Source organism: Asparagus officinalis, chromosome 4 (assembly GCF_001876935.1).
Source record: "Asparagus officinalis chromosome 4, Aspof.V1, whole genome shotgun sequence".
Lineage (NCBI taxonomy): Eukaryota > Viridiplantae > Streptophyta > Magnoliopsida > Asparagales > Asparagaceae > Asparagus > Asparagus officinalis.
The window spans coordinates 23874005-23896966 of NC_033797.1; the positions used below are offsets into that span (position 1 = coordinate 23874005).

The 22962-nt window shown below is 41.1% G+C and overlaps 1 protein-coding gene across 1 annotated transcript in view; it reads left to right on the forward strand.

The window, feature by feature from the left end:
* Positions 6914 to 22962, forward strand: part of LOC109836958 (probable copper-transporting ATPase HMA5) — a 52321-nt gene continuing 36272 nt past the window's right edge. Inside the window, exon 1 of the mRNA XM_020405021.1 lies at positions 6914 to 7309. Coding sequence (XP_020260610.1) covers positions 7052 to 7309 — 258 coding nt within the window. The 5' untranslated portion in view covers positions 6914 to 7051. The remainder of the gene's footprint in view (positions 7310 to 22962) is intronic.

The window sequence follows — 22962 nt, forward strand, 5'->3', positions numbered from 1 at the left end:
CCGTGTCTAGCCCGGCTAAAACGGTCACATTTGTTGGGGTGTTGGGCCTAGCCGGGCCGACCATAACGGTCAAAAACTGCTATTTTTGGTTTTTTACCAAAATACCCTAAAAACGATCAAAAAATGGCCAAAATTTGAGGGTATTTTAGACATTTATCTAGGGGGTCTGGATCTATAAATAGAGGGGGTTATTTATTTATTTTTCTCATCCAAAACTCATCTACTTCTCTCTAATACTCTCTAATATACACTTTTCCTTTCTAATTCTTCAATCAAATGACTTCCTCCTCTGATTATTAAGGGTAAAACCTAACTGCTAATCTTGAAATGAGTCCTCATACTACAGGAGCTACAGCTACTACTCCTACTCCTACCGATGTTGATCACGACTCTAGTGGCGACGATTCTGCACCAAGAGCTCCTAAAGGCCGAGATTTGATGTGTAAATTTTTTTCGAGAAAATAGAAGTCACCAGAAATGAACACGGTAGGCTTCTCACCCAAAAGGCTAAGTATGCGTTGTGCGGCCATATATTCCAACTTCATCATAAGAGCGACATCAACCACCTCAAACGACATTTAGATAAACACAACAAAGGCCAGACACCTCAAGGTGATATCCGACAATCTTTACTCTCACAATTCTCATATTCTGGTAGTATCGGTAGTTAGAATTATGACACAGTTCGAGTCGGGAAATGTGTTATCAGGTTTATTATATTTAAAAAATTTTCTTTTAAATTAGTAGAAGATGATGAATTTGAAGATTTGTTTACAGATAGTCTTTATCCCGCATTTAAAAAAAATTCGTCAAACTTATCAGCGTGATATTTTAAAATATTATCAAAAGGAATAATAAAAAATAATTTCTTATTTTCAAAGTTTAAACTGTAAATTTTCTTTAACTTCTGATATTTGGACATTTAGAGTACGAACTGGTTATTTATGTATCAGAACACACTGGATTGATGATAATTATCAAATATTTAAAAGAGTTATTTCTTTTATTGTATTTAAAGAGTCACATACTGGTATTAATATTGTAAATTTAATAATTGAAGAACTTATAAAATTAAAAATTTCAAAAAGAATATTTTATTTTTCACTAGCTAATGCAAGTAATAATAATATAGCTGTTGATTATATTAAAACATCTCTGTTGTTGCCATGTCATGGTGATCATTTTCATATTAGATGTGTATGCCATATTTTAAATTTAATTGTTTAAAGTGCATTTGGTGAAATTAAATCCATGACAGAAAATGTTAGGTCGGTAGCTTTATGCTCATAATGCTTCTGAATAAAGAATTAAAAGATAGAAATAATTCTATAAAAGAAAAAATTTAAAACTCAGACTAATTCCAAAAGATATTGATCATAGGTGGAATTCTACCTATGCAATGTTAAATGTAGCAATAGAATATAAAAAATTATAAATGATTTTATTGCTTTCTATACTTCTAGTTCTAGCTCTGGTAGTATGTATGGAATAACTGAGGATGAATGGACAATTATAAGTAATTTAAAAGAGATGTTACAAGTTTTTTATTATACTACTATGTTATTATCTGGTTGTTATTATCAAACCATAACTTTAGTTGCTTTATAAGTTTTAAATATAAAATTTTTTAAATAAATATCATTTGGATAATTATTTTAGAAATATAATTTTTTAAATAGAAAGTAAATTTAATAAGTATTTTAGGCCTATTCTTATTATTTTTTGTTTGGGGGTTCTTATTGATCAGTGTTTGAAGGATATTAGCCTTCGAAGTTTGTTAAATTCCTTGTGTGATAATATGATTATAAACACTAATGATGGTCAAACCATTACTGCTCTTACTCATCATAATACTATTAGAAATTATTTTTAAAGATTATATGATGAGTATGCAGCTAAATATGGTTTAATTACACATCAGGCTACAGCTTATGCTTCTACGAGCTCAAGTCGGGGCAAAAGTGCGAGTTTTGATAAGGAATCAATGATAGCTGAGCTAACTGGTGGATCTGGACTTGGATCATCAGCGAAGGTTTCTGAAATTGATCAATATTTAACTGCATCTTTAGTTAAATGTCAAAATAATAGTTTAGATATTTAGTAGTGGTGGAAAGTATATGGAACAGTTTCATATCCTATACTTTTCATCATGGTTCGTGACTTACTAACAGTGCATGTTTCCACGGTAGCTTCAGAATCCGCCTTCAGCACAACAGGACGTTTGATCGACAACCACAAGATATTGTTAGATCCATATACTATACATGTGGTAATGTGCCTATAAGATTGGTGGAGGTACGAGAAGAGAACGCAAGACATCGATCAGATGGCTGGTATTAAAGATAAATTTCAAGAGTTGGGACTAACAGATAGATATAAAGAGTAAACATTATTCATCAAATTGTAATTTTTATTTCTTCGCTAAAAATTTATGATAAATTATTTTAGAAACAGTTGCAAATGATAGTGATATAGATGAGTAGGTGTCAAGCTAGTTGAGATGTATTCATCTATTGTGATGCGATAAATTCCAAAATAAATTTATAATTGTAGATGTTTTACTGATTATTAATAAAAAATTATTTTTATTATTTTAATTTTTATAATTTTTTGTATTTGTAATTTATGTAATTAAAAGAGATTAATAATATGATTGTTTTTTATTAAAATTTTGTTTAATTTTTGGTTATGTATTATTAAAATTTTAAAGAAATAAAAAAAATTAAAATAAACCAGGGCGGCCTAGAGCCTGGCCTACTTGGGCCCGGGCCCGGACCCGACCCAGGCCAACCAGGCCTGTTTGGACACCCCTAGACTAAAGCTAGTCAGTATATATGAAACTTCTCTTAGTAATAATTTTATCAAAGGGGGTTAGGATAGAACTTATTTAAGAAGTTGTGTGAATAGTTTTTTATTAAAAATATAAATGGAGGGACTCCTACGGATTTGAATCCATTACACTAAAGAAAATCAAGAATTTTCAAAAAAATTTGAGAGATTGAATTCGAGAACTCATTATACAACGTGTGATATATCATGTCAGAAAATGTGTGTGTAATTAGACTCTAAGAATATTTTATGCATGTGTTTTATAAGGAGGTAATATTGATATAAATTATGCTTGTGTTCTAAGAATATTTTGTAACTTTAGTTGCTCATGTATATGTTTTAATTATATATGGTGCATGAAATTTTACACATGTTTGGAATTCTTGAGCTAGTAACGTTCTAGTTGCATGTTTGGTATGACAACTCATGTTTTAGATTTAATCTGGTCACCTATAATGCAAACTCTCTCACATTATTAAGAGAACTTCAACAAATGATAACATGAAACTTAAATGACATTCTGTATCAAGTTCTCTATTGATTCTTCTCCTTAAAAAAAAATGTCTACTCATCCAGCATATACTTGAACCAAACGCCCGCCTTTTTTTTTTATTGGGGACGTGGGGGGGGGGAGGGAATACTTTGATGAGAAGGATTTTCAACCAATGTAATCTGCGTATATGTGGCATGTTCAACTGACTTTTTCTCTCTGATAATTGACGTGATTAAGTTTTAGAAAACCCAAACTCAACCTTAAGTAACCTCTATCTAGCTAGAGATGAAAATTTCGCGACAGTCATTAACTGTTCACATTTACTATGCATAAATTGAGCGACAACTTGCTACTTGCTTGAGAAAAGGGAAATTAGATTACATTTATTTCAACATATGAATTCAATTAATCATAAGTAATACAATGATCATACGCACACATGGAGTAGAAAATTCTTAAGTAGCTTGCCGGTAGAGATAATGTATATACTGGCTTTCAGTACTAGAGGCTATAAATGGCAATGGGTTTTTCGTTTATTTAGTAAAACTGGTGCTACTTTCGATGTCCATATTCATAGGAAGCAAATTACAGATTGAACCAGAATTCTAACTAAAACAAATAAGATGAGATCATATAGAGTAAATAACAGTTTGATTAGTTCTCACCTGTATACACCCAAAACAATAACATGCCTTAGTTGTACTACTGCATTCTCCTCTCAGGTACTTGCAAAACCCTAGTTTGTACTACAAGTTCCCACAAGTACTACACACACATACTCATGCACTCTACACTTCAAAACAATATAAAATCAAGCAAACAGATATCATGAATACTTTAGTCAGCAACTTTTTAGGTCATCTCAATAAACAAAAGGGCAAACTGGACCACTAAGGCTGTTGCATGCCGCCCTCAAAATAATGCTCACCAGAAACACTACTGTAATCAGAAACATAGTGCATAAAGTTCATAATATATATGACAATGTCTCAACCATCAAAATTCTTCAACAAAAGATGAATATATTTTCTGCTTTTATAGATATTCGTTGTTTTGTTTTGAATCCTGGAATCTGAAGGAAACAAGCTCTATTGATCAAAAAGCAATGGTGGTACAGAAGCACATGGATACACCGTCTATCATATTGATGTGGTTATATTGTTCTCATTTGTTTTTATAACAAAGTAGCTACAATATTATTAGGTTGGTTCGATATATATGTCTGACGTATGTGTTGCTTACTCTCACAAGATTTGTCTCATATATGTATATATGAAGCATTAGCATTACGAATTACTATGATATGCGTATAATTATACCTCTTCTTTTTTGATGCTACATTCGTATTGATAGATTATATAAGCCATATTTAGAAAGTGAGATTTTGTAGTACATAGTGCAAAACCAATTCATTCCCCACTTTAATTCAGGCTAGTGCATTAAGTGCCGAATTAGGTTGCTCGCACTCGCTAAATGGAAAATCTACTTGTTAGATGTCAAATCATCTTTACTCGATAGCGTATTTAGAAAGAAGTGTGCGTGTAGCAACCTGGGAGATGATTTTGTCATAGATGGAGAAGAAGACAGAGTATACCATCTCAAGAATGCACTTATTATTAGTAGAAACCATGAGCGTGGAATGCACACATTAAAAGAGGTTCTTAATGATGGTGCCACTGAATGCGTCAAATCTAATTTTAAAAAGAAGTGATGTAGAGATGATTATGATGGATGCATGATACAGCTTAAGCCATACGTCTCAAAATCTATGTACATTTTTGTAGCTAGATGTACATTATCATTTTCTATTCAAAAGTTTGAATTTTGAGTAGATATTAGAAGTTATATTGTTTGGGTAGTCTTCTAATACTTCTATTATTTAGTCAGTCATCATAGCGTGTTGTTTTACGTTACTTTAGGACACTATATATGTATATAGTTCTATCTACTAATTAAGAAAACAGGCTTGAAGGAGTCTGATCACAATATGATAGGGCTGATTTTGAGTGCTTTTGTGATTGAAAGCTGCCTTCCCTAGTTTTTTTCATTTGATTTCTCTTCTTCTTCCTTTCCTTCAAAATCATTGTCCACTAAATTAAAAAGGCTTACAAGAGATATAGTGTTTGGTTTCACTTGTTCTTCCTTCATTTCCTCTTTCAAAAGTGTCGCAAGTAAAGGTTCGATAGCGATATAATGTTGATCAATTGTTATTCACAGTAGTAGTAAAAAATTATACGTCATGTATATATAAGTTCAAGCAAGTATATATGACAGACTGTATAGAATAAAAATGTACCAGTAGGCTACAGGCTGTATATAGTATAAAAATGTACCAGCAGGCTTATTGTTATGTATCTGAGGAGAAGTATCAATATGATGCTTTTAGCTTTTCTCAGAAACTATGATAGTTTTTGAAAAATTTTCAGGATGATAAGTACTGCAACCTTCTGAACATGCTTGTAACGTGATCAAAAGAGTAATTTTAATCAGCTCCGTGTGTACTTGCTTGAAATTCTCAGATACCCAAACTTGTGGCCAACTTTGCACTACTTGCGAGTATCAAGCATGAAGATGCCAACATAATTTTATCATTATTTTCTTCTTATTCTTTGAATTAAACAAGAATATACATAATTTCAGCAATGATTACTAGTTCCAATGAAAATACCTGGCACGGTCTGTAAAAATGGCGAAGAAACAATGAACTTTGCTAGTCAAGTACTCTAATGGTTATTGTGGAAGAGAAAGATAAGAGAAACCATCGATCAGATAAGTTCCTTAGTGCTATTTCTTTACAACTATATAATAAAGCAGTGTATTTTTCAATATCCAACAATTGTGAATTGATATGTTCAGACAGTATGTTGATTATGTAATGAGGTGGAGTAAACAAACCAGGTTCAAATTTCTTTTAGACAGTGTAGTGAAGTAGTTAATTAGTATGTTGGACTACAGAAACACATCGTTAGTTATCGCATGGTTTAACAATTTGTACTATGTATCATCTTTAGATCAGAAGTATACGTGTATGCTAAAAACAACATCTAGTTTGATATAATGACAATGCACAACCATTAATTACTAATGGACGTTTTCGACTGTGCCTATTTGCATTTGGTTACAATATTTAAGCCTGATGGTCTGAATTAAGATGATGTATATAGTCTTTTGGAGTTGAGAACAAATGTATAATTGTAATGTAGCCTGTTTCATTACTGTCTCATTAACAAAACAAACATAAATTTGTATCTACAATCACATCATAAACTTTAGGAATAATCTGATTCGCATAAAATTATGGCCACAAATTTTACGTTCAATGTAGTCCCTTGGTGCTCACTAAGAGTCACAGCATTTCTTTATCTCATATTCATCACTTTTGTTTCTCTCGACCAAAGAAGCTTCAAGCTTTATGTTTTCTTATCCTGAGGTAGTGAGTGCCTGACTCTCTGAGTCGGCCACACTATAAATTCCATCTTTAACAAGTGGGGGTGGCCTCCTAATGATTACATATAATACTGCAAGTCAATTCTCCAATTATATATAACAGCTCTCTACTACTGCTCCCCAGTGGCAATTTCAAAAGCAAAGCCTTACTCCTTTAACACTAAAATATTATTCAGAGAATGCCACGTGTAATGCAACAACTCAGAAAATTTGATTGCTTTTTAGCCAACTGATACAAAAGGTAACATCCTTCCCAAAAACTTGAACACAGAAGACTAGAAGATGGAGAAAATATGTTCTCGTTTCTTGTCGATGTCAAAGTTTCAGAAAAGAGAAGGAAGAAATGACAAGGTTTTGGATGTGTCGAGGGGAGAAGAGGGGGAGAAGGTGGTGGCATTGTTTTCAGTGACTGGAATGACGTGCTCAGCCTGTGCAGTATCGGTAGAGAAGGCGATTAAGGGACTGCCAGGAGTTCATGATGCAGCTGTTGATGTTCTAAATGATAGAGCACGGGTTATCTTCAATCCTGCACTGGTATCTGTAAGTACTCTTATGGATCCTCAGGTTCATGTTTTTGCTTCTCGGCGCAATTAGGCACCTAAGTTCTGTATGATTTTTTAATATCCACGTATATAGTTTGAATTATAGTGATAGGTTTTTTCCTTCTTTTTCGACAACGAAGGATATGGGGCTTCAACATGAAGCCCCAGCACCTTCATTCACCACCAAACTGTCGTAAACATCAACAGACTTGTGCCCCCAACTCCAAAAGCACAATCCAAACAAAATGTATCAGTATTACATCATGAACATCAACTCACAACCTGTGATAGCGGTTTTTTGGCTCTACTAATTTCAGATGATTAAAGGATGAGGAGTAGTATTGCTCAACACTGCACAATTAAGATTGTGGTGCGAGTCTGTAATAATGATTTTGAAAGAAAGACTGTATAGTTGGCTAAGAGAGCGAAATCATTAAAGACTACCAAAAATATTGCAAAGTATAGCATATTGTAAATATCAGCGTGAGCTGACTTCACTTCTAAGCCACTCAATTACCTAGTGTCCGAGATTCCAGCAAGCTATTCATTCAGAATTCATCTAATGAACGAATTTTTCAGAAAATTGAATATATATAGTTTTTTTTATCCGTTATCACTTGTTCTTTGCATCTTAACAGTTTATACTAAATAAAAGAGTTTGATATCAATGTTTTGTTTCTCTTTGAGTTTTATGCATTTCTATTTTTTTTCTGCATATTTCATCTCCCAGTTGTATCGTCTGTTAGTTTCCCCCCCTATCTTTTTCTATCTTTTTTTGGCCTACAGTATGTATCTCTTCTTTCTTTGCCTCCTAGAACCCTTGCATCATTTCTTTATTCTTTCATTTAATTTGGGTAGCTTGTTCCTCTCTGTTGTTTCTGACCCCTCATTGTCCAACATTTGAGAAGTTCATTAAATATTGCTCTTCAGCCGGAGAAACCCCTATGCCGAGATCCAACCAAATAGCCGAGAGAGATGAACAAACACACCAAACAATAGCATAAACACAATAACACTAGTTTTAACGTGGTTCGGCGAGATGCCTACGTCCACGGGGCAAGGAAGGGGGGAGTTTTCACTATTACAAATCAATGGGATACAACTAGGGTTACAAATCTCTCATAAACTCTCAACAAATCAACTCTTGATCTCACCAATTTCTCCTAGAATAGAAGCTCAAAGAAAACCCTCTCAATCTGCTCAAAACCCCTTGCTTTCCAACCCTAGAATCGAGTTTGGGTATTTATAGAAAACCCAAACGAAACGGGTCTGGAAAACAGACCCAGCCCAAAACCGCTACGGCAGTCGACCGTGGGGGTCGACCGCGATCCATCACGGTCGACCGCCACGGTCGACCGTCCTCAATCCCAGAACAGCCTCAAAGTTCAGAAACATCTGTGGTCGACCACGGCGATCGACCACCACTCGACCGTCACGGTCGACCGTCACAGGTGCAGACGCACAGTAAGGGTTGTGCACAAACGCGGTCGACCGCCAAAGCCCGCGGTCGATCGCCAAACTGCCAGAAGCTGAACCTGAGCCTAAAATCTGCTATTCTGCCAATTCTACAAATCTCCACCTCGGCGAAGATTCTACCAAACTGAGCTGACACCAACCAAACCAATGCCTCACTTGTTGCATCCAGTACGCCATGGTAACGGACTTATGACAACAGACATCATCCACAACATGTCGAGACCCAAACGGGAGTGCGAACACTCACCCCAAATCAAAAGTGTCTACTCACCAAATCGACTGCATCAAAACTGACTGCCTACGTATCCTCTCTAAGGAATCAAGCCTTCATGTAGTTCACCCCCATGGCCTCCAAAGACCCTCAATCCAAACTGCGGCTGATAGCATCATCAACGACCCAAACTGAAGCGATCCAAACACCTCCACCCGAGGTGAAACAATGGTCGTATCCAAGCTATATCCACCAGCTGCACTCGGATCTACCAACTCGTCATCCGCATCCGTATCCACATAACTCCCACGTTGTGCCATCTCAGCTAGAAAACCTAATAATGCAGAATGACCTGGAGTATGTGGAGTAAGCTCCACCCAATATGAAGTAGCATCACTCTCCACCCGCTGCGGTATCCCTCTGATCTGACCAATACTCTCTACCTGCCGAGAGTCCAAAGTGATATATCTGCTCATACCAAACTCAGAAGCCCTCAGCTGATAGCTGTTGTGGAAAATTTGTAATAAGAAAAATAAATGAAAGAAATGTATTTGATTTTATTCTCTCTAACTGCTTAGAAAAAGAATGTTTACAAATCTCTCAACTCTCGATTACAATTGGATTTCCGATTACAAAAGAGAAGAGAATGATCTGGATTCTCTCCTTTGTTTAATTCTGGGTTCTTCTTGGTAGCGATGAGATGCCTCCCTTGAATGCTTGAGTCGAGTTTGCTTCTCGTTGACGATCCGAATATCTGTACTCACTGGAACAACGATCTTGCCTGGTTGATAACTCTTGATGAGTTTCGTGATCCAGAACAAGCAACAAACTCTAGTAATAGAGTTATTCAAACCGAAAACAATTCGGTTAATAGGCCAAGTATACAAGCAACAAACTCTAGTAATAGAGTTATTCAAACCGAAAACAATTCGGTTAATAGGCCAAGTATCGACGGTTTAGAGCTCCTCCGTTTGTTGATTCCCCAGACTGTGTAAGGAGTCAATCCTCTTTTTCTGATTCTGGAAAATCTGATTGAAAGATCCTCTCCAAGTGATCAAAATCCGATCTCCAAAAATTCAGCCTCGAACTCTGTTGAGTTTGTTGATATTTATAGGGAGATTAGGGGTGTAACTAACCCCTTAATCCGCTCCTAAATGATAGGTTTTGTTACCTCATTAATCGGTTGTAACAACCCATTAAAACCACTCCCCAGATCATGGGTGATGAGCGGTTTTTGAAACTTCCTGGATCGTGTTTGAACATGTCAGAACTTTGACATGCGTTCTGGCATAGATTCTGGGTTTGAACGCAGCATCTGAAGGTGCGTTCTGCAGCGACATTGAGCTGCGTTCTTCGATGTTTGAAGGTGGGTTTGGCAGCAGTATTGAACTGCGTTCAACGTCGGTTAGAGCTGCGTTTGGCAGCGATATAGAGCTGCGTCCAGTGGCAATTTAAGCTACGTTCAGCGGCTGATTTGAGATGCGTTCAGAGGCTGATTTGAGCTGCGTTCGAGCTGTGCTTGGCAGCGATTGGAGCTGCGTTCGAGCTGATGAAGCTGCATTCAGCGGCTGATTGTTGAAGCGTTCAGGTTTCTCTGTCTTTATGGATGACACCAATGACCAGTAAAGAAGGTCTTATTCAGGCCCTTTGTGACAATTAAGGCATCTCAATAACGCTCTATCAACTGCAGGTCACGATCTCCACTGAGATTTCTTTGCATGGTTTAATTATGTGCCCCTCAGTGTGTCGAATATCATTACACTGCTCATCAGCACCTCTAATGGTTGCTAATATAATATTAGTCATGTTGTTGTCACAGCCATCAAGATCAATCATCTCACATAAGAAGATGCATTCGTGTTTGCAGCGGTTGAAGCTGCGTAGGTGATTGAATTGGTATTGTGTCTTGATGATGGTACGCGGGGAGGACTTCCACGTCTTGGTTTGAAGAGATTGTTGATTTGTAATCTCTTTCTGTCAGAGCGTTGCTAAAGATCGTCGTTTTGTAATCTTTGGTTTAGCTCTTTGATATGTGAAAATCTTCAAATTATAGCCTTCTAGAAGTCGTCAGATTGTAACTTCCATCATCGGTGTTTGATGGGGAATCCGATATCTATTATTATTTTTAGACAGCCTACAGAACCCCCTCCAAAGTTTTCGAAAGTTCGCGGTTGACTGAGACGAATTTTCGAAATACTTTGGAATCCCAAAAATTTTGTTGACCCAATGCGCCTTATTGCAGATTGAGTGGAGCCTCTTCGTTGACCTCATCATTCTTTTTTGGTTCATCTGTAATGACTTTTGGGCTTTAGCTTGTTTGACTAAATTCGTCGTCTTCAGGGAAGCTGGGCATTTCTGAGCTTAAGACAGATCTGTCGTCATAGATGGAGAGAACCACAAGCCTGTATCAGAAGGACTTCATACTCAGCTTAGTCAGGAGAACGGCCTCAGGGGGATTACTTGGAATATTAACCCCTTTGAAGGAGTTATTTATGTGATAGGCTGAGTTCGGTCATCAGAACGCATGTCTAAATCATGCATTCGACTATTTGAACGTGAGGGTGCGTTCGGGAGTTGAAACCCCTCTTTTTTGAAAACGCGAGAATCACGTTTCAGGTGAGATTTTGCCTAAAATCCTGCTTCGATTTGACAGCTACAGCTGTTTATAAGTGGGCCACTGAGGTCAAATCAAAAAGTGATTCGACTTTTCCCCTTCTTACTTGATTTCTGAACAGGGCTACTGTTCATCTTCTCCAGCACTTCAACGGAGGAAAGGATCCGTTCCTAAATACTTCGCCCATCTTCATCTTCTTCGCCACAATTGCCATGGGTCCCAAGAAGAAAATGGCTTCTAAATCGAAGACCGCCCAAGCTCAGGATGTTCCTTCGGCTAGAACCTCCGGGGATGATCAAATCCCTACGCCTTCGTCGCTGATTTCTTCAACTAATGGTAAGGTTGAACCATTGGAAATTGGTTTGACAGGTCTCTCATCTCCATCCCTTGATTGACGATCTGTATTTAAGCTCAAGAGATAATTCTGAGTTGGTAATCAATTTCAAGAAAACGCATGGTGATTGACGATCTGTATTTAAGCTCAAGAGATAATTCTGAGTTGGTAATCAATTTCAAGAAAACGCATGGCTAGCTCCATCGTTCATAAAATTTCAACGCAGGTTTAGACCCTGCGTTTAAAATTTTGGATGTAGGTTGAGACCCTGCGTTCAAGACTCCGAACGCAGGTTTGAACCTTTCGTTCAAAATTTTAGATGTGGGTTGAGATCCTGTGTTCGAGAATCCGAACGCAGGTCTAGACCTTACATTCAAAATTTTAGATGTGGGTTGAGATCCTGTGTTCGAGAATCCGAACGCAGGTCTAGACCTTACATTCAAAATTAGATGTGGGTTGAGACCCTTCGTTCGAGAATCCGAACGCAGGTCTACACCTTGCGTTCAAAAATTTAGCTGCGGGTTGAGGCTCTGCATTTAATGATCTGGACGCAGGTCTGAACCTTGTATTCTTGAGTTAGACTTCCTCTGATTGATTTTTTCCTTATTTGCAGTGTGCTACTCCAACGATCCTCTTTCGTTCAACTACTACTTTGGTCACGCGGGAGGTGCGGTGAAGAATACAATCTTCAGTTTTGCCTTCGAGTATCCAATATTCCAGGACACCCACAAAGAGCGGGCGAAACTCATCACTTAGGCTTTTCCTGAGACTCTCAGGTCTTTGGTTACGAATGCCAAATTTGAAACCGCAGAGCGTGAAATTTTAAAGAAGCCATCTTTCCTATTCGGGGATTCTGTAAAGATGGACCCCAAGCGGGTGTCGGGAGGGAACTACAAATGGCTGAGGACTGTCAATAATCGTCGCCTTTTCCTTCCAAATTTGGAGCGGATGTGGCCGCTTTCTTATTATCAGTGCGCTTCTATCCCGCGGTCGATGAATTGGGAACTCGTTCAGGACCAAGGAGGTGTCGCCACAGGGCACATCACTCATCGGGGCACACATCCGGCCGGTTTCAATAATTTTATGGCTTTGAAGCCAGGTTTATTCCAAAAAGAGCATCCTGTCGGAGAGCCTGCTAAATTGGCGGAGGTGTTCATTAGAACATTTATTTCTGTCAAAGGAGAGTTCCCTGCTCGGGATTTCAGGGCCCCTACTTGGGTTAACTCCAGTGATACGGATTGGTGGGCCCGGATGATAAATTTCGTCTTGGAGGAACTAGAAGAGTCTTTGAGGATTTCGGATTTGAGAGTTCCAATAATGGCCACTCGATATGGCATTTCTCTGAATTACAGCGGACTCTTTGCTATGCTGGAATTCTACAATCTTCATACCGGCACCTTTTTTACCCCAGTTGGTGAACTGGGCTTTGCTCTCCACGAAATGTTTGAAATTTCTGGATTGTCCTTTGGAAAATTGCCTTATGAGGAGTTTGTTCCCGGAAGCAGGGAATTAGAGATCCTGAAAAATGGTGCTCCCAAAATCTACGACACTTACTGGGAATTGATGTGCCATTTCCAGATATGTGCGCAAATTACCGGGAAAAGAGCAAGTGGTGTAAAACAAGGACAGTGGTCGGAGTATCTTTTCCGCAATCTATGGGACAAAGAAGTCGATGTGACTCGCTTAGCTGCCAGTACTCTTGAGGAGATCACGGAACGCATTAATGATGCAACCTCTCAATATACTTGCGAGGCTGAGGAGGATGTCTTCCCAGCGTTTACTACATTCGAAAGCTTCCACTATCAGGCAGAAGTCCCTATCTCTGACATGGCTTTGTTCGCTGGTTTTCTGACTCTCTGGTTGAAGCGTTGTGTGGTACCCACAAGACCGGTGGATGCTATTACTGTAGAGGTCTTATACCCTGCTGTTCTATTGGCTTATGGACGACCCTTGAATCTTCTTTCAGCCATGGTGTGCTGCTTACAAAGTGGCTTGCGGGAACTATCTTCCGAGTTTATTGTTGTCAAGAAAGTGGATTCCGACGGGAAGACTATCATTCAGACCCCAACCCCTCGAGTACCGATGCCATACATTTATTTGGTGTCTTGGTTTGTGTTGCATTGCCCTCCGATAATGACGACTCCTGAATCAAGTGGCACCTCAACTCCTCTTGTTCAGCAATTAGAAACCTCTGAATGGGCCGGTTGGTATCAAGTTAGATTCCGTGAAATATTGAGACGGGATTATAATTACGAGATTGCTTGTAAGTTTCCCGCTTTCGAGGGCGGCGCGTATGGAGAACTTCATCAAGACACTCCGGGACCGAATTCTTTCACCATGCTTAGCAGGGGTGCCTTTTGGTGGCTCATAAACATTCGTCCGGGCTATCTTATTTTTCGACAAGGGAGAAAATGCTTTATTGAACCATATCAGCCTTATCGTTTTTCTCGGCAATTTGGCTATGATCAGCTCTATGTTGGGAACCCAAACCCTACTCTTGCATACACAGGTAATGTGTATGAAGGAGCAAGAGCTTGGTACTACTCAGTAGCTGGTTGTACCGGAGCAAAATTCCGACTACCACATAAGACGCCCAATGCTCGTACTTCTTTGAGCTTCTGTACATGGTACCAGGCCGCTTCTCAGATTTCAGCTTACCACATGAATACCTCCTGCTTAAGAGACATCCGCAAATGGTATGCTTCAAAGAAGAGTGCTAAGCGGTTCCGTGCCCGGGGTGCCAATGAATATTTGTCATATGAAAAGTCGATTACGGAGGGTGAACGGCAACAGTCACCAGAGCGAGCTCAGGAAGAGATCAGGATACCGGATACCCACAAGGTACAACCTTCAAGAGTTCTGACCCGGAGTCAGAGTGCTACGGGCAAAAGGGCGCTGGGGGCGGTCGAAGAAGCCAAGTATGACAAAAGAGCTCGTCGGAAGTTAACGCTTGAACCCCCTGCTTCCAAACTTATGTCGGACGCTCAGAAAACATGGCGTTCTGAAGAAGAAGAACAAGAATCGACTGCTCTGGAACTCTCGCCTCAGCCTACTCTCCCCACAGTTAGTCCTGCTTTAGGAGGCCATGATCCTTCTGCTCGTTCATTGCATGAAGAAGAGCATGGAGATGAATCTTTTGCAGGGGGTGCGGAGTTTGTCCCCGAAGGCACGCTTCATGATACTGCCTCCACTACTTCTCACGTGGTAGAAGATATACCTCCTGTCCCCGAACCTATTGTGACTGCCCAGCAAGACCCAGCAACAGACAAGTCTCCTTCCACCTCTGTGTTATTGCCAATTGTAGGCGATTCACAGCTTAGCCCTACCACTGGGATCATAGCAAAGCCTACAATCACCGAAGATGCATCAGCATTTTCTTCCGTAGGCGAGGATGAGCCCATGGATCATAGCGACGGCGATGATGATATGAATGATGAGGGTGACCAAGGTGGGGGTGATGATGATATGAATGATGATGGAGACCAAGGTGGAGGTGATGAAAATGATGACAACTTGGGTGATGACAGCGATGATCCAGAAGACTGGTATATCCCACCATCATCCTTTTCCGACAAAGCGTCAGCCTACATTCCCCTACCCCTCGATGGTAAGTGCCGTTTGTTTCAGCTCAGCTAATCTCTTCTCTGTATTTAAATAGATTTCTTATACAGATCCTATGATACATGAAGCGAGTACTGTCACCCCTCCTTCGACGCAACAGCTTATACCACCACCAGCTCAGGTGTCAGAGCCACCTCGTTTGGAGACCTCCACAACGGCTCTTCCACCGACGACTTTACTGACAATTTCTCTAGCCTCTACCGAAGTGGTAGACGTTCCAAGGTCATCTCAAATGGGGGAACTGATGGCTTTGCAATCGAGTCCATCTCAGCTGGATATCGGCACTCCTTCACAAGCTACTACACCGAAATCGCCTGCTGGTCTTTTACTTGGCTTAGCATCTTCAGAAGTTTCTGTACCGTCGCCTATTGCTGTTTCGAGCCCCGCAGACGTACCAGATTTTGTCAAGATTTCCCTTGACTACTTGAGAGGGCTTACCAAGAAAATAATTGAGGTTGTGCTAGCCGGACGAGATACTTTTGATACCTTCAAACCCATGCTCACGAATAGTTTGAACAACCTCAAGCTTGTAGGTGACGTCGACGTCGTTCAGCGCTGCTCTGAAGCTATCTCACGTCTAGAGGGACAACTCAGATTCTTGGAGGCTTTGGGTCGCGCTGATATCCAAGCGCAAATTGCATCTACTTTTGAGAAGATTCGAGCCGAAGAACTCAATAAGTATGAAGCCGCTCAACGTCATATAGCTGAGGAAGAGGTTGAGGTTGAACAACTGCAACAGCTACATGCTCAAAAACAAGTTGAGCTGACACTTTCGAATACTTCTCTGGAGAATTTGCGAGAGAAGATCGCTGCCGCTGAAGTGGAGTTGACTAGGATGAAGGCTCAATTCAAACGAGAAGAATCTATTGTCACTGAGCTCAACGTCAAAAGTGCTGCTTCCCTGGTGAATTACCGTGCCAAGGCTGGTGCTCTGGAAGAGGCTAAGAAGGAGGTATCTGCCATGCTGTCTAGTGAGGACGAGCTTCGGAAACGGGCCGAGATGCTGGTTCGGGCCGACCATGAAGAAAAACTTTCTGACATTAAGTCTCAGCTAACTTCATTTGATCTGATGAATTGATGAGCCTGTTTTCGTATCGTTCTTTTGGTAGGAACAACACTTATCTTAGGTCACCTTGTTTTCCTTTAAATAAAGGTAGTGTTGCCGTTTGGCTTTTTATTGTTTCTTTTTCATATCATGTTTTGACATGGAACAATGAAATACCAATTTGATATTGCGACAACAACTAATACAATCTTTAGTTTTGCTTTCGAGTATCCAATATTCCAAAATACCCACAAAGAGCGGGCGAAACTCATCACTCAGGCTTTTCCTGAGACTCTCAGGTCTTTGGTTACGAATGCCAAATTTGAAACCGCAGAGCGGGAGATTTTAAAGAAGCCATCCTTCCTATTCGGGGACTCTGTAAAAATGGATCCCAAGCGGATGTCCGGGGGAAATTACAAATGGCTGAAAGTCGTCAACAACCGTCGTCTTTTCCTTCCCAATTTGGAGCGGATGTGGCCGCTTTCTTATTATCAGTGCGCTTCTATCCCGCGGTCGATGAATTGGGAACTCGTTCAGGACCAAGGAGGTGTCGCCACAGGGCACATCACTCATCGGGGCACACATCCGGCCGGTTTCAATAATTTTATGGCTTTGAAGCCAGGTTTATTCCAAAAAGAGCATCCTGTCGGAGAGCCTGCTAAATTGGCGGAGGTGTTCATTAGAAAATTTATTTCTGTCAAAGGAGAGTTCCCTGCTCGGGATTTCAGGGCCCCTACTTGGGTTCACTCCAGTGATGCGGACTGGTGGGCTCGGATGATAAATTTCGTTTTGGAGGAGCTAAAAGAACCTTTGAGGATTTCGGAGCTAAAGGTTCCAATAATGGCCACTCGATATGGGATTTCTCCAAATTACAGCGGACTCTTCGCTATGTTGGAATTCTACAACCCTCACACCGGCACTTTTTTCACCCCAGTTGGTGAATTGGGCTTCGCTCTTCACGAAATGTTTAAAATTTCTGGACTGTCTTTTGCTACGACACTTACTGGGAATTGATGTGCCATTTCCAGATATGTGCGCAAATTACCGGGAAAAGAGCAAGTGGTGTAAAACAAGGACAGTGGTCGGAGTATCTTTTCCGCAATCTATGGGACAAAGAAGCCGATGTGACTCGCTTAGCTGCCAGTACTCTTGAGGAGATCACGGAACGCATCAAAGAGCAAGTGGTGTAAAACAAGGACAGTGGTCGGAGTATCTTTTCCGCAATCTATGGGACAAAGAAGTCGATGTGACTCGCTTAGCTGCCAGTACTCTTGAGGAGATCACGGAACGCATTAATGATGCAACCTCTCAATATACTTGCGAGGCTGAGGAGGATGTCTTCCCAGCGTTTACTACATTCGAAAGCTTCCACTATCAGGCAGAAGTTCCTATCTCTGACATGGCTTTGTTCGCTGGTTTTCTGACTCTCTGGTTGAAGCGTTGTGTGGTACCCACAAGACCGGTGGATGCTATTACTGTAGAGGTCTTATACCCTGCTGTTCTATTGGCTTATGGACGACCCTTGAATCTTCTTTCAGCCATGGTGTGCTGCTTACAAAGTGGCTTGCGGGAACTATCTTCCGAGTTTATTGCCGTCAAGAAAGTGGATTCCGACGGGAAGACTATCATTCAGACCTCAACCCCTCAAGTGCCGATGCCATACATTTATTTGGTATCTTGGTTTATGTTGCATTGTCCTCCGATAATGACGACTCCTGAATCAAGTGGCACTTCAACTCCTCTTGTTCAGCAATTAGAAACCTCTGAATGGGCCGGTTGGTATCAAGTTAGATTCCGTGAAATATTAAGACGGGATTATAATTACGAGATTGCTTGCAAGTTTCCCGCTTTCAAGGGCGGCGCGTATGGAGAACTTCATCAAGACACTCTGGGACCGAATTCTTTCACCATGCTTAGCAGGAGTGCCTTTTGGTGGCTCATAAACATTCGCCCGGGCTATCTTATTTTTCGACAAGGGAGGAAATCCTTTATTGAACCTTATCAGCCTTATCGCTTTTCTCGGCAATTTGGCTATGATCAGCTCTATGTTGGGAACCCAAACCCTACTCTTGCGTACACAAGTAATATGTATGAAGGAGCACGAGCTTGGTACTACTCGGTGGCTGGTTGTACCGGAGCAAAATTTCAGCTACCACATAAGATGCCCAATGCGCGTACCTCTCTGAGCTTCTGTACCTGGTACTAGGCCGCTTCTCAGATTTCAGCCTACAATATAAATACTTCTTGTTTGAGGGCCATCCGCAAATGGTATGCTTCAAAAAAGAGTGCCAAAAGGTTCCGCGCCCGTGGTGCTAGCGAATATTTATCATATGAGAAGTCGATTCCCGAGGGCCCGTGGTGCTAGCGAATATTTATCATATGAGAAGTCGATTCCCGAGGATGAACGACAACAATCACCAGAGCAAGTTCAGGAAGAGGTCATGAGAAGTCGATTCCCGAGGATGAACGACAACAATCACCAGAGCAAGTTCAGGAAGAGGTCAGGATGCTGGATACTCGTGAGGTAGAACCTTCAAGAGTTCAGACTCGGAGTAAGAGTGCCACTGGAAAAAGGGCGCTAGGGCCGATCGAAGAAGCCAAGTATGACAAAAGAGCTCGTCGGAAGTTAACGCTCGAACCCCCTGTTTCCAAACTTATGTCGGATGCTCAGAAAGCATGGCGTACCGAAGAGGAAGAACAAGAATCGACTGCTATGAAACTCTCGCCTCAGCCTGGTCTCCCCTCAGTTGGTCCTGCTTTAGGAGGCCATGATTCTTCTGCTCATTCATTGCATGAAGAAGATCGTGGAGATGAATCTTTTGCAGGGGGTGCAAAGTTAAGCCCTGAAGACACGCTTCATGATACTGCCTCCACTGCTTCTCATGTTGCAGAAGATATACCTCCTGTCCAAGAACCTACTGTGACTGCCCAGCAAGACCCAGTAGCGGACAAGTCTCCTTCTGCTTCTGTGTTACTACCGCCTGCAGGAAGTACAGAGTTAAGCCCTACGACTGGGGTCATGTAAAAACCTACTATCATCGAGGATCCACCAGCATTTTCTTCCGTAGGCGAAGATGAGCCCATGGACCATAGCGATGGCGATGATGATATGGATGATGATGGTGACCAAAGTGGGGGTAATGAAAATGATGACAACTTGGGTGATGACAGCGATGATCCCGATGACTGGGATATTCCACCATCGTCTTCTGCCGACAAAGCGTCAGCCTACATTCCTTTACCTCTCACTGGTAAGTGTCATTTGTTTCTACTCGCGACTAATCTTGCTCTGTATTTAAACAGTTTTCTCATACAGATCCTATGATACATGAGGCGAGTACTGTCACCCCTCCTCCGACACAACAGCTTACGCCACCACCAGTTCAGGTGTCAGAGCCACCTCGCTTTGAAACCTCAACGACGGATCTTCCACCGACGACCTTATTGACAATTTCTCTAGCCTCTACGGAAGTGGTAGACGTGCCAAGGTCATCTGAAATGGGGGAACTGATGGCTCTGCAATCGAGTCCCTCTCAACTGGATATCGGCACTCCTTCTCAAGCTACTTGGCTCTGTGTCTTCAGAAGTTTCTGTGCCGTCTCCCATAGCTGTTTCAAGTCCCACGGACGTGCCAGATTTTCTCAAGATTTCTCTTGACTATTTAGAAAATCTCACCAAGAAAGTGATTGAGGTTGTATCGGCCGGCCGAGATACTTTTGAAACCTTCAAGCCTATGCTCACGAATAGTTTAAACAACCTTAGGTTCGTGGGTGATGCCAATACTGTTCAGCATTGCTCAGAGGCCATTTCGCGCCTAGAGGCACAACTAAGGTTCTTGGAGGCTTTAGGTCGTGCTGATATCCAGGCGCAGATCGCATCCACATTTGAGGATATTCGGGTCGAAGAAGTTAATAAGTATGAAGTCGCTCGACGTCATATAGCAGAGCAAGAGGTCGAGGTGGAACATCTGCAGCAACTGCATGCTCAAAAGAAAGCTGATCTAACACTCTCCAACACTTCTTTGGAGAATTTACGAGAGAAGATCATTGCTGTTGAAGCAGAGTTGACTAGGATGAAGGCTCAATTCAAACGAGAAGAAACCATCGTCACTGAGCTCAACGTCAAAAGTGCTACCTCTCTGGGGAATTATCGCACAAAAGCTAGTGCCCTGGAGGAGGCTAAGAAGGAGGTAGAAGCTATGATGTCTAGTGATGACGAGCTTCGGAAACGGGCCGAGATGTTGGTTTGGGCCGACCATGAAGAAAAACTTTCTGACATTAAGTCTCAGCTAGCCTCATTTAGTTTGATGAATTGATGAACTTGCTTTTGTATTGTTCTTTTGGTAGGAACAACACTTATCTTAGGTCACCTTATTTTCTTTTGAATAAAGGTAGTGCTGCCTTTTGGCTTTTCATTGTTTCTTTTTCATATCATGTTCTGTCATGGAACGATGAAATACCAGTTTGATTTTGCAACAACCACTATTTATTCCTTTTGTATTATGCTTTTGCCTTAAATACTGGAATAATCCTGTAAGTGCCAGGAACGTAATATTAACATGGCACACTTTGTGGTCTTGTGGCTCTATTGTTAATAGTCGACAAATGGAAGGTGTCGCGATTAGTGCAACTTTAAAGACCTATCGCTCTATTGATGAGAGTCGATAAGTTAGAAGTGTTGCGATCGGAGCAACTTTGGGGACCTATCGCTCTATTGATGAGAGTCGATAAGTTGGAAGTGTTGCGATCGGAGCAACTTTGAGGACCTATCGCTCTATTGATGAGAGTCGATAAGCTAGGAGTGTTGCGATCGGAGCAACTTTGAGGACTTATCGCTCTATTGACGAGAGTCGATAAGCTAGGAGTGTTGCGATCGGAGCAACTTTGAGGACCTATCGCTCTATTGATGAGAGTCGATAAGCTAGGAGTGTTGCGATCGGAGCAACTTTGAGGACTTATCGCTCTATTGACGAGAGTCGATAAGCTAGGAGTGTTGCGATCGGAGCAACTTTGAGGACTTATCGCTCTATTAACGAGAGTCGATAAGCTAGGGGTGTTACGATCGGAGCAACTTTGAGGACCTATCGCTCTATTGACGAGAGTCGATAAGCTAGGAGTGTTGCGATCGGAGCAACTTTGAGGACCTATCGCTCTATTGACAAGAGTCGATAAGCTAGGAGTATAATCGGAGCAACTTTGAGGACCTATCGCTCTATTGACGAGAGTCGATAAGCTAGGAGTGTTGCGATCGGAGCAACTTTAAGGACTTATCGCTCTATTGACAAGAGTCGATAAGCTAGGAGTGTTGCGATCGGAGCAACTTTGATGACTTATCGCTCTATTGATGAGAGTCGATAAGCTAGGAGTGTTGTGATCGGAGCAACTTTGAGGACCTATCGCTCTATTGACGAGAGTCGATAAGTTAGGAGTGTTGCGATCGGAGCAACTTTGAGGACCTATCGCTCTATTGACGGGAGTCGATAAGTTAGAAGTGTTGCGATCGGAGCAACTTTGAGGACTTATCGCTCTATTGACGAGAGTCGATAAGCTAGGAGTGTTGCGATCGGAGCAACTTTGAAGACTTATCGCTCTATTGACGAGAGTCGATAAGCTAGGAGTGTTGCGATCGGAGCAACTTTGGGGACCTATGCTCTATTGATGAGAGTCGATAAGTTAGAAGTGTTGCGATCGGAGCAACTTCGAGGACTTATCGCTCTATTGACGAGAGTCGATAAGCTAGAAGTGTTGCGATCGGAGCAACTTCGAGGACTTATCGCTCTATTAACGAGAGTCGATAAGCTAGAAGTGTTACATTTGGAGCAACTTTTAGGACCTATCGCTCTATTGATGAGAGTCGATAAGTTAGAAGTGTTGCGATCGGAGCAACTTCGAGGAATTATCGCTCTATTGACGAGAGTCGATAAGCTAGAAGTGTTGCGATCGGAGCAACTTCGAGGACTTATCGCTCTATTGACGAGAGTCGATAAGCTAGAAGTGTTGCGTTTGGAGCAACTTTGAGGAAGATGGGATTCAAATTCTGTGGAAATGAAACTCATCTCAAGCAGCATATTTTCCAAAAATCTGATTTTAGGAATAGGGATACCCCCTGCGTTCATGCTCTTGAATTGGGCTGCGTATTTTTGAAAGAACGCATCTCTAGACCATTGCGTTTGGTCTGACTTTATGGACGCAGGGTTTTGTCCCGCGTCTAATAGGAAGTTGAAGCGGCCGTAATGATGACGAAGAGGCCATACCCGTCAGGAGTCTTGGAAGTCTAACTCATCATTAATTATTTATAAATAGGGTTGATTAGTCATGTCAAGAGGCTTTGACGTTTAAGCTTCTTTCTTG